The following is a 13,353-nucleotide window of genomic DNA, read 5'->3' as shown; positions in this document are numbered from 1 at the left end:
CATTGTCGTGCCATTCTGCTGAAAATATCCCAGTTCTTCCATGGCCTTCATATTCACCAGACATGTCACCCATTGAGCCTGTTTGGGATGCTCTGGATCGACAGCGTGTTCCAGTTCCCACCAATATCCAGCCATTGAAGAGGAGTGGGACAATATTCCACTGGCCACAATCAACAGCCTGATCAAATCTATGCGAAGGAGATGTGTCGCGCTGCATGAGACAAATGGTGATCACACCAGAAACTGACTGGTTTTCTTATCCACGCCCCTACCTTATTTTAACTTCTTTGGGCTAGGGGGCAGTATTTTGAAGTTTGGATGACAAACGTGTCCAAAGTAAACTGCCTGTTACTTAGGCCCAGAAGCTTATGCATATAAGTGGTAGATTTGGATAGAAAACACTCTGAAGTTTCTAAAACTGTTACAATAATGTCTGTGAGTATAACTTCTTAGGGCTGGGATTGATATGACAACAGCCAGTGACAGTGCAGGGCGCCAAATTCAAAACAACAGAAATCCGATAATTCAAATTCCTCACACATACAAGTATTTCACACCATTTTAAAGATACTCTTCTTGTTAATCCCACCACAGTGTCCGATTTCAAATAGGCTTTACGGCGAAAGCACCACAAACGATTATGTTAGGTCAGAGCCAAGTCACAGAAAAACGCAGCCATTTTTCCAGCCAAAGAGAAGAGTCACAAAAATCAGAAATAGAGATAAAATGAATCACTAACCTTTGAAGATCTTCGTCAGATGACACTAATAGGATTTCATGTTACACAATACATGTATGTTTAGTTCGATAAAGTTCATATTTATATAAAAAAAAATCTCAGTGTTCATTGGCGTGTTATGTTCAGTAGTTCCAAAAACATCCGGTGATTTTGCAGAGAGTCACATCAATTTACAGAAATACTCATCATAAATGTTGATGAAAATACAAGTGTTATACATGGAACTTTAGATACACTTCTCCTTAATTCAACTGCTGTGTTAGATTTCAAAAAAGCTTTATGGAAAAAGCAAACCATGCAATAATCTGAGTACGGCGCTCAGAGCCCAAACAAGCCAAAAAGATATCCGCCATATTGTGCAGTCAAGAAAAGCCAGAAATAATATTATAAATATTCACTTACCTTTGAATAAGACTTTTGGTAAGTGGTCTATGGAATCATGCAGTACTGGCGTGATTGTGTTCTTTGTTCTTTTTTCTTTCTATTGAAAATGCTTTTGTCTGGTTGAAATATTATCGATTATTTAGACAATTGACAACCTGAGGATTAATTATAAACATCATTTGACATGTTTCGACGAACTTTACCGGTACTATTAGGATGTATTCATCTGCATGTTTTGACCGCCTTTGAGCCAGTGGATTACTGACAAAACTGAGTTTTTGGGATGTTTTTTTTTCATTTTTTTAACTATGAAAAACTATTTAACTATTTAAATCACTTAGTTATAAGTGATTTAAATTGACAGATTTTCTTATATGAACTGTAAAATCTTTGAAATTGTTGCATGTTGCATTCATATTTTTGATCAGTGTATATCAGAGTGTAATGATGTGGATACAGCACTCCCTTGCTCGCTGCTCTGATACGCCGATACCACAGACATCAGAGTCCTCCACGGTTATCCCTTTGGTCTGTGCATTAATTAGAAAACAACACACATACATACACAACTCCAACACTAAAGTAAGTCATCTCTGATAATGATCTCGGCATTTAATATTTATATACAAATCAACAAAATGGAACCGAGCAGATAATTGAGATAAAGCAGCTATGTATGTCTAAATTGGGGTCATGGGAACCAACAATTAGTAAACTATAGCCCACTGCATTTGGTGTAATTACATGTAGATGGAGAGTAATTGTTGTGGAAACAGACACTGCACAGAATGGAGACTATAATAATAAGTATTTGAACAGTAGTAGTAGCATGGCTGTAAAAGCCTGAGAGATTTTTGTATCTCAGTTGGTATCATTAATAGATAGTTAGCCAATTTCAAGGCTCATAACAAAGGGTCTGAATACTCATATACTAAGTTATTTCTGTTTTTTATTTTATTTTTTAACTGTTTTTAGTTTGTCATTATGGGCTATTGTGTGTAGATTGATGAGAGGAAAAAATATTTGAATCAATTTTAGAATAGGGCTGTAACGTAACAAAATGTGGAAAAAGTCTGAGCTCTGTAGATGAAAAGATGATAGAACAGGCGTTAACAAGATAAAGATGATACTTCTCTATCCGTCCACCTGTATTTCATAACTATGACCAAGAGGGGTCAGACAAACCTCAATCACTCCATCTCGCACACTTGACACATTTTTTTAAAATGAACTCAATTGTTACTATGAAGAATTACAATGATAACACATACATAAAACGTACTGTAACTGATAAAACATAACTATCCCTCATTCAAGCAGTTTATTTTACCTTTACATGCTCTGTAATTGTGTGTGTGTGTGTGTGTGTGCATGCACTTGTGAGTGTATTTGTACTAACTGGTGTGTGTGTGTTTGTATGTGTGTGTGCAGGGCCTGCTGAAGGTGGCAATTGACAACGCGCGGACCCAGGAGAAGCAGGTGCAGCTGGAGAAGACGGAGCTGAAGATGGAGCTGTTCAGGGAAAGAGAGCTCAGGGAGACCCTGGAGAAACAGCTCGCTATCGAACAGAAGAACAGAGGTAGGTGTGTGTGTGTGTGTTTGCACACAAAATAACAGAGGTACTGACAACCACCTGGTGGAAGAGAGGGGGAAAAGAGAGAGAGTGAAAGTTTGTGTTTGTGAGAGAGAGACTCAGAGTCTCTGTGTGTGGGTCACATAGCAGTGCAGTCTACTAGCTGCTGCTCACAAGAACAACAATTACACGACACCAGGGATATTCAACCAGGGTCCACGGCGGTACTGCAGGGGGTCCGTAAAAATATATAACAAAATTAGAATAATACTAAAATGAATTTTCTTTACAGTGTTTTCATGAATATTGCTAGCAAAAACAGAATAAACACATTTCGATTGAAATATATACTGTACAAAATAGAATATATTTATTTCTCAACTCGTAATATTACACTCATTGGAGCCAATTACACTCACTGAAGTCAAATGATGAAAACATCAGTAGTCTAAACATCATTATAAGCACCAAGTGGCCTTGATAAATAGTGAAACTGGGCACAAAAGCAATAAGGGCATTATAATGAATAGAAATGTCAATATGACAGCAGTCAAAAATAGTCAATTATTGTCAGCTCGTGCTTATATTGTGTACTTCACGCAATGGCATAAGTTGGATTTAATTTAGCTGTTATCCCACAATTTTCGTAACTTTCACTTGCTTGATACATTTTGACATACCTTTTTTTGTTGTTGTGTGTTTTGGAACATTGTCTTGAGGCATGACCCAACTGCGCTTCAGCTTCAGATCACAGACAGATGGCCTGACATTCTCCTGTAGAATTATCTGATACAGAGCAGAATTCATGTGTCCTTCTATTAAGGCAAGTTGTCAGGTAATCTGTCTGTGAGCTGAAGCTGAAGGTCAGCAAGACAATCATCCAAAACACACAATCAAGTCGAAATGAAAAATGGCTAAATAGCAACACATTTGAAGTTTTGGAATGGCCTAAACCCGATTTAGATGTTGTAGCAGGACCTGAAATTAGATGTTCATGTCTGAAAACCCACAAATTTCACTAAGTTAAATGTTCTGCATGGAAGAGTGAGCCAAAATTCCTCCATAGCATTGTGAGAGACTGATCAACAACTACAGGAAGCGTTTGGTTGGAGTCATTGTAGCTAAAAGGTGGACTGATCAACAACTACAGGAAGTGGTTGGTTGGAGTCATTGCAGCTAAAAGTGGCAGAACCAGTTATTGAGTGTAAGGGGGTAATTCCTTTTTCACACATGGGCATTGGGTGTTGCATAACTTTGTTTACTAAATAAATGTGACCCGATTCAGGAAACTTCACAGAAGCCATTTGAACGTAATTATTATTTTTTTAAATCAAAATTCAAACTTTCGTCTGCCTTAATAACAAACTTGTGTGCCATCTGTAAATACGCATTAAATTTTTTTAATTATGAGCCTTGTTGGTTAAGCTACAGAAAAAGTTAGCAACCTTCCCACTAGACATGATTGGCTGAGATAATGAGTGGGCTGGACATGCCAAGAGAGGAGTTCGGATTGATTGGTCTGCCATATTGAAAGCTTCTGTCTATTTGAGCTCGTCAGTCTGGGTTGGTAATCCTGTTGAACATGGCTTTTTTTATGTATTGTCACGCCCTGACCTTAGCGACTATACGAAGAGTTAGCTCAACGACGGAAGCACGAGAGGCAGCCCCCCAAAAATGTTTTGGGGTGGCACACGGGGAGATTGGCGGAGGTAGGGTTTACACCTAAGCAAACTCCCTGTGCTTACCGTGGGGAGTGTGTGACTGGTCAGGCACCGTGTTATGCGGTGATGCGCACTGTGTCTCCAGTGAGCATTCACAGGTCGGTGCGCTCTGTGCCAGCGCATTTTCCGGGCGGAAGTGGGCATCCAGCCAGGACGGGTTGTGCCAGCTCTACGCTCGAGACCTCCAGTGCGCCTCCACGGCCCAGTGTATCCGGTGCCTGCTCCACGCACCAGGCTTCTAGTACGTCTCCTCAGTCCGGTGAGAACTGTTCCGGTTCCATGTACCAGGCCTCCAGTATGTCTCCCCAGCCTGGTAAGCCCTGTGGCAGCTCCACGCTCTGAGAGCAAAACGTTATGGGTGGGGCTAAGGCTTAAGAGGGTGTGAACAATGCTGTATGGGTGTAGACAACGAAGAGCTCTTCACTAGGTACCAAAACATTCAAAGGGGATTTTCTCAAAAGTGAGTTTACAAGTTGATCAACTTTCAAAGCAGAATTACTTTCCCATTTTTCCTCAAATGCAGTGCATGATATACCATTTTGTAGATCTGGGTCTCTACTTTTATCCAATGTAAAAAACACCTTTTCACATTTTTCTACATAAGACCGAATCCAGGTGGTGAGTCAGAAATAAAATAAGTGTGTAATTGTTATGTTATTTTTTCACTCAGGTTTCCTTTATTTAATAGTAAGTATTAGTTGTAGATCTGATAACATTCAGTATCAAAAATATGCAAAAGTATAGAAAATTAGAAAGGCTGCAAATAGTTTTTCACGGCATTGCACCATTTTAAGATTATAACTAGAATGGATGAATACAATAGAATGGTCCGCCCTTTTCTTCATTGACTACTGCTGATTACATAATTATGCATCGTTCTCTTCCCCTCGCTCATCAACTCACCCATACTCGCCTTTCTCCCCATCATACTTTACTTCATTTATTTCATCCATTGTTATATGTGTGAAATTAGTTTCGGTATAGTTTAGGTTCAGTTTCGAGGACTGCAATTTCAACTGTCTGAAGGAAGGAGTAGACCAGGTCCTACTGTTGGGAGGAGGAGCAACGAGGGAAAACCATTAAAACCTCCTAAAACTGGTTATAACTCCAGTTCTGTTTGTGATATTACGATTCTAACACCGACAGTGCGTTAAATAGACTTATTTAGGGTAAGTCAAGGGCGGAGGGGGTAGCTAAATAAATAAATAAAAATCATGAGCAGTCAAAATTACTTCTTTAGCGGTTCTAGTGTTAACCAGCTAAACAGCTGCTCTTAGCAAAAATATGTTTGGAGGTACCTTTTTAGCTCATTATAATGTGGGTAGGTCAAAATAGTGAAAAACGAACTACCAAATCTATTAATTTTAAAATGTCGATTACTTCTCCTCGCCATTATCATTCAGCTGATGATAAGACAAGACGTGAGATTGTTGGGGGTCTAATGCAATCCCTGTGCAAGTAAAGGTTGAAGACTCCTGCACTACACAATATGCACACAGCACAGTACATGAACCTACGTACAGAATCTAAATGAAAATACATTGTTTGAGTCCTAAATGGCACCATATGTAGTGCACTACTTTTGACTGGGTCCATAGGGTACCATTTTAGACACAGCCCTTGAAATTCAATTGAGTGCATGTTTCAGAGCTTATTAAAACAGTTTAACAACCATATCTAAATAATGAACAGGGTCATACTGTACATACATAAAAAAACAACTGCTGTATGTTTCTATGTCACTGCTTCCAATGAACGAACCACTTAGTACTGTTCCCCACAACAGCGAGAGATCAGATGATTATGGATCCATATTGAATTATAGAAATTAATGATTAATCGTCATTCTAAGCATTAGTGACACAAATAGAACTTAAGTTAACACGTTTGTGTTTTATCAAGCTCTGCAACAGTTTAATCAAGTACTTTATTATTTAATGAGCCAATTTCATAAAAACAAGCTTAGAAATTAGCTCATTTTCTTTAAGTTCCCTCCAGCAGTTGGCTGATTTGAGTTCAACATAGTTTGCGAATTCAGGCAGTCTTATTTCCAGCAATCAAATCAAATTGTATTTGTCACATGCTCCGAATACAACAGGTGTAGTAGACCTTACCGTGGAACATGCTTACTTACAAGTCCTTAACAAACATTGCAGATCAAGAAATAGAGTTAATAAAATATCTACTAAATAAATGTAAAAAAAAACAAAAAACAATCAATAGGTAACACAATACATTTACATAACAATAACGAGGCTATATACAGGGGGCACCGGTACTGAGTATATGTGCGGGTGTACAGGTTAGTCGAGGGCATTTGTAAAATGACTATGCATAGGTAATAAACAGCAAGTAGTAGCAGTGTAAAAACAAAGGGGGGGGGGGGGTCAATGTAAATAGTCCGTGTGGCCATTTGATTAGTTTAGTTGTTGAGCAGTCTTATGGCTCGGGGGTAGAAGCTGTTAAGGAGCCTTTTGCATGCGGTAGCAGAGAGAACAGTGTATGACTTGGGTGACTGGAGTCTTTGACAATTTTTGGGCTTTCCTCTGACACCTCCTTGTATATATGTCCTGGATGTCAGGAAGCTTGGACCTAGTGATGTACAGGTCCATACACACTACCATCTATAGCACCTTCCGGTAAAATGCCAAGCACTTGCCATACCAGGCAGTAATGCAACCGGTCAGGATGCTCTCGATGGTGCAGCTGTAGAACTTTTTGAGGATCTGGGAACCCATACCAAATCTCTTTACTCTCTTGAGGGGAAAAGGTGTTGTCGTGCCCTCTTCACAACTGTCTTGGTGTGTTTGGACCATGATACTTTGTTGGTGATGTGGACACCAAGGAACTTGAAACTCTCGACCTGCTCCACTTCAGCCCTGTCGATGTTAATTGGGATGGGGGTCTGTTCGGCCCTCCTTTTCCTATAGTCCATGATCAGTTCCTTTGTCTTGCTCACAGTGAGAGAGAGGTTATTGTCCTGGCCCACACTGCCATGTCTCTGACCTCCTCCCTATACGCTATCTCATCGTTGTCGGTGATCTGGCTTACCACTATTGTGTCGTCAGCAAACTTAATGATTGTGCTGGAGTCGTGCTTGGCCACACAGTCGTGGGCGAACAGGGAGTACAGGAGGGCACTAAGCACGCACACCTGAGGGGCTCCAGTGTTGAAGATCAGTGTTGTTGTTTCCTACCCTTACCGCCTGGGGGTGGCCCGTCAGGAAGTTCAGGATCCAGTTGCAGAGGGAGGTGTTTAGTCCCAGGGCGCTATGGTGTTGAACACTGAGCTGTAGGAAATTAACAGCATACTCACATAGGTGTTCCTTTTGTCCAGGTGGGAAACGGCAGTGTGGAGTGCGATTGAGATTGCGTCATCTGTGGATCTGTTAGGGCGGTATGCGAATTGGAGTGAGTCTAGGGTTTCTGGCATGATGGTGTTGATGTGAGCCATAACCAGCCTTTCAAAGCACTTCATGGCTACCGACGTGAGTGCTATGGGGTGGTAATAATTTAGCCAGGTTACCTTAGTATTCTTTTGCACTATGGTGGTCTGTTTAGGTATGACTTGGCCAGGGAGAGGTTGAAAATGTCAGTGAAGACACTTGCCAGTTGTTTCGCGCATGCTTTGAGTACATGTTCTGGTAATTTGTCTAGCCCAGTGGCTTTGTAAATGTTGACCTGTAAAAAGTTCTTGCTCACATCGGCTACGTATTTCGTGATCATACAGTAGTCCGGAACAGCTGGTGCTCTCATGCATGCTACAGTGTTGCTTGCCTAGAAGCGAGCATGAAAGGCATTTAGCTCGTCTGGTAGCCTCGCGTCACTGGGCAGCTCGCGGCTGCGTTTCCCTTTGTAGTCCATAATAGTTTTCAAGCCCTGCCACATCAGACGAGTGTCAGAGCCGGTGTAATAGGATTCAATCTTAGTCCAGTATTGATGCTTTGCCTGGGTGATGGTTCGTCTGAGGGCATAGCGGGATTTCTTTTAAGCGTCCGGATTAGTGTCCCACTCCTTGAAAGTGGAAGCTCTAGCCTTTAGCTATGCGAGGATGTTGCCTGTAATCTGTGGCTTTTGGTTGGGGAATGTACGTACAGTCACTGTGGGGACGATGTCATCGATGCACTTATTGATGAAGCCAGTGACTGATGTGGTGTACTTCTCAATGCCATCGGAAGAACCCCATAACATTTTCCAGTCTGTGCTAGCAAAATAGTCCTGTAGCTTAGCATCTGCTTCATCTGACCACTTTTTTATTGGCCGGGTCACTGGTGCTTGCTGCTTTAATTTTTGATGTAAACTGGAATCAGGTGGATAGAATTATGGTCAGATTTGCCAAATGGAGGGCGAGGGAGAGCTTTGTACATGTCTCTGTGTGTGGAGTTATGGTGGTCTATAGTTTTTTTCCTGCTTGCACATCTTGCACATTTAACATGGTGGTTGAAATTTGGTAAAGCAGATTTAAGTTTCCCTGCATTAAAGTCCCCGGGCACTAGGAGCACCGCCTCTGGGTGAGCATTTTCCTGTTTGCTTATGGCGGCATACAGCTCATTCAATGCTGTCTTAGTGCCAGCATCAGTCTGTGGTGGTATGTAGACAGCTACGAGAAATACAGATGAAAACTCTCTAGGTAGATAGTGTGGTCTACAGCTTATCATGAGATACTCCACCTCAGCCGAGCAAAACGTCAAGACTTCCTTAGATATGTTGCACCAGCTGTTGTTTACAAATATACATAGACCGCCACCCCTTGTCTTACCAGAGGCTGCTGTTCTATCCTGCCAACACAGTGTATAACCTGCCAGCTGTATGTTATTTATGTCGTCGTTCAGCCACGACTCGGTGAAACATAATATATTACCGTTTTTAATGTCCCGTTGGTAGTTTAATCTTGCTCGTAGGTCATCGATTATATTTTCCAATGATTCCACGTTGGCCAATACAACAGATGGCAGTGGGGGTTTACTTGCTCACCTACGAATTCTCAGAAGGTAGCCGACATCCACCTCCTTTTTTCCCGTCTTCTCTTCACGCTAATGACGGGGATTTGGGCCTGTTCCCGGGAGAGCAGTATATCCTTCACGTCGGACTCGTTAAAGGAAGTTTGTGGTGAGTAATCACTGTTCTGATGTCCAGCAGTTATTTTTGGTCATAAGAGACGGTAGCAGCAACATTATATACAAAATAAGCTAAAAAATAAGTTACAAACGACGCAAACAAACAAACAAAATAACACAGTTGGTTAGGAGCATGTAAACTGTCAGCCATCCTCTCCGACAACTTCTAATTGCAGGAAATTAACTTTTGAACAGAAAAAATTCTCTCCGCCGTCAGGTGGGGTGCCCCCAACAAATCTCGCTTAAGGCCCACAAAAGGCTTGAGCCGGCCCTAATATGTTTATCTTGTCTCTCACCACACTTGCCAAGTCATTGTAAATAACCATTTATTCCTAATTGATATGCTTAGATAGAAAATGATGAAATAAAATGTATTTGATACATTTATCCTCTTCTCTCTTTTCCCTCAGCAATAATCCAGAAGCGTTTGAAGAAGGAGAAGAAGGCTAAGAGGAAACTGCAGGAGGCTCTGGAGTATGAGTCCAAGAGGAGGGAGCAAGCCGAACACTGCATCAAACAGCCGTCACCCTCAGAGAGCCTGCGCTCAGTCAATGGTTAGGGTTGTTTTTTATTCTCTGTTTCACTCTACTTTCATGTTGTCAAGGCTCAGGAGAAGACCCAGACACAGACAGTTTTGAAGTAACCAAAGTTTATTACAAAAACAGGGGGGCAGGCAAAAGACAGGTCAAGGGCTTCCAGAGGTCTGTAGTCCAAAGTAGAGTCCGAAAGGTACAGAACGGCAGGCAGGCACAGGGCAGGCAGACTTCAGTAATCCAGGGTGATGTGACAAGGTACAGAACGACACGCAGGCTAAGGGTCAGGGCAGGCAGACTGGTCAAAAATTGGGAAAGCTAGAAAACAGGAACTAGAGACAGAAAGGAGCACAGGAAAAATGCTAGTAGGCTTGACGTATCAAGATGAACTAGCAACAGACAAACAGAAAACACAGGTATAAATACACTGGTGATAATGAGAAAAATGTGTGACACCTGGAGGGGGGTGGAGACAAACACAAAGACAGGTGAACAGGTTGTGATAGTACCCGCCCCCCCTCTAGGGGTGCCACCTGGCGTCCTAATTGGGCGCATACCTGGTTGACCAGGGTGATGAGGCCTGGATGGGTCCAGGATGTTCCTAGCGGGGACCCAGCACCTCTCCTCTGGGCCATAACCCTCCCAGTCAACCAGGTACTGGAATCCCCTGCCTAGTGGTCGAACCTTCAGGAAGCGCCTCACCATGTACGCAGGTTGGCCGTCGATGAGACGGGGAAGAGGGGTGGACCTAGAAACAGGAGATATTCTAGGTTCTTGTGATCCGTCCACACAATGAACTGATGTTCCGCCCACTCCAAACAGTGTCTCCACTCCTCCAACGCCATCTTCACTGCGAGAAGCTCACGATTTCCCACATCTTAACAGAAGCCAGGGTGCTGCAGCCCCGGATAAAGTGCCGATAAAAGTTGGCAAGTCCCAGGAAATCTTGCAGCTGCACTCTGGACATAGGCTGGGGTCAATCCACCACCACTCTCACCTCCCCGGGATCCATCTGTACATTCCCTGCAGCGATGATGTAACCAAGGAAGGGGATGGTGGAGCGATGCAATTCGCATTTCTCAGCTTTCACGAAAAGCTGATTCTCCAGAAGGTCGGACCTGTCGGACGTGGAGCACGTGTTCTTAGGCTGAGTGGGAGAAAATAAGGACGTCGTCAACGTAGACGAAGACGAACTGGTTCAACATGTCGCAGAGAATGTCATTGACCAGGGCCTGGAACACAGCTGGGGCATTGGAAAGGCCAAATGGCATGACCAGATACTCGTTGTGACTGCTGGCTATGTTGAAGGCAGTCTTCCACTTGTCCCCCTCCCATTATCCGCACCAGGTGGTAGGCATCCGCAGGTCAACCTTGGAGATAACGGTGGCCCCCTGGAGCGGCTCGAAGGCCGAGGCGATGAGTGGTAGCGGTTCTTCACCGTGATGTCATTGAGGCCCCGGTAATCGATGCACCGGCGCAGGGTTTTGTCCTTGTTCTTCACAAAGAGAACCCTGCGCCTGCGGGGGAGGCGAAAGAACGGATACACCCTGCAGCTAGGGAGTCCTCGATGTAGGTCTCCATAGCCTTGGTCTCCGGACTGGACAGAGAGTACAGTCGTCCCCGGGGCAGTGTGGTGCCTGGGAGAAGGTCGATTCCGAAATCATAGGGTCGGTGCGGAGGAAGTGAAGTGACCCGGGCCTTACTGAAAACCTCCCGGAGGTCCTGGTACTCAGCGGGAATGGCGAAGATGTCCTGGGGCAGGTTATGCTGACTTCAGGCAATGGGCATGGCAGTACAGTCAATAAGGGGATTGTGTTGCTGGAGCCAAGAGAATCACAATACCACGGGAACCTGAGGAGACTTAATTAAAAAATATATATTTCACCTTTATTTAACTAGTCAAGTCAGTTATTAAGAACAAATTCTTATTTACAATGACCTCCTACCGGGGAACAGTGGGTTAACTGCCTTGTTCAGCGGCAGAACAACAGATTTTTTTACCGTCCAGAAACCTTTTGGTTACTGGCCCAACACTCTAACCACTAGGCTACATGCCACCCCAATAATTAGCATGAATTGGATAGCCTCGCTGTGGTTACCCTGACACTCGTAGGTTGATAGGAGTGGTATTGTGGGTGACCCAGCCTATAGAGCGCACATCCAGCGCTCTAACATCCATGGGAATGGAGAGGGGCTGAGTGGGGATGCCCAGCTCGGACACCAGGGTAGCGTCCATAAAACTCTCATCGGCCCCAGAGTCGATGAGTCCCCGGAGAGATTTTGACTGGTTCCCCCACAGCAGGATGGCATGGAAAGGGTATGAGTAAGGGGAGAGTAAATGTTCTCCATATGGCCCACCAGACTACTTGCCCCCTACTGGTGAGCCGGGTCTTTTACTGGACATGAGGACACGAAATGAACAGTAGTGCCGCAATACAGGCAACTCTTCGTGTGAAGCCGGTGTAGACATTCAGCTGGGGACAGCCTATCTCTGCCTAGTTGCATTGGCTGAGGAAGAGGTAATTCGGCAGACTTCGGAGACAGGCAACGGAGACGTTGGGACTTCCGGGAGGCAATGTGGAATCCTTGGGCGGGCGAGTGGAATCAAACCCCCTCTCCTTCCTGCATTCCCGTAGCCGCCCATCGATGGTCAATGGTCAAGGCAATGAGCGAGTCGAGATCCGTCGGTAGTTCCCGGGCTGCTAGTTTGTCCATGACCTCCTCCGATACTCTTTGCAGGAACGTGTCGAACAGCAATTCCGGTTTCCAGACACTCTCAGATGCCAACAAACGGAAAAAGTCTGTCACACTACAGGAGTCTTGCCAAGGCTGGTGTAACTTCCAGGCAGCCACTCTCCCGGACAATTGAGTATCAAAAACCTTCTTCACCTCCGCCACAAACTTTTCCAGACTGAAGCATATGGCCGACTGCTGTTCCCAAACGGCCATAGCCCAGGCAAGAGCACTCCCGGACATCAGCGTGATGAAGTACACTATCTTCGAGAGGTCCAAGGGGAAGGAGGAGGGCTGTAGCTCAAGAAACGCTCAACAGGTTCCTGACTCTCCAGCGAAGCGGGGCTCTCGGGAAGCCGGGTGGCCAGGGAGGCCGCGCTGCTAACAGCCAGGTTACTGAGGAGATGGGAGGTTACCGTTGTGGTGGGCTGCCTGACAAACAACCAGCAGAATTGCTCCAGCAAAGTGTCCAACTCGCCAAGGTCTGGAACCCATCCATAAGACCACGAAGCAACTCTTGGTGGCTCCTTGGGAGGAAACGGCGTTGCAGAGGT

General features: G+C 44.1%; 1 protein-coding gene across 3 annotated transcripts in view; it reads left to right on the top strand.

The window, feature by feature from the left end:
- The window catches only part of dachd (dachshund d), a 328,728-nt gene that overhangs the window by 298,279 nt on the left and 17,096 nt on the right, over positions 1-13,353 (top strand). For all 3 annotated transcript variants that reach the window (XM_065026501.1, XM_065026526.1, XM_065026482.1), the window contains exons 8-9: positions 2,555-2,702; positions 9,944-10,087. In XM_065026501.1, the coding sequence (XP_064882573.1) occupies positions 2,555-2,702; positions 9,944-10,087 (292 nt within the window). The remainder of the gene's footprint in view (positions 1-2,554; positions 2,703-9,943; positions 10,088-13,353) is intronic.

Source organism: Oncorhynchus nerka, linkage group LG1 (genome assembly GCF_034236695.1).
Source record: "Oncorhynchus nerka isolate Pitt River linkage group LG1, Oner_Uvic_2.0, whole genome shotgun sequence".
In the NCBI taxonomy this organism is placed as follows: domain Eukaryota; kingdom Metazoa; phylum Chordata; class Actinopteri; order Salmoniformes; family Salmonidae; genus Oncorhynchus; species Oncorhynchus nerka.
Note: the sequence above shows the minus strand (reverse complement) of the source record. Positions and strands in the feature narration are given on the sequence as shown.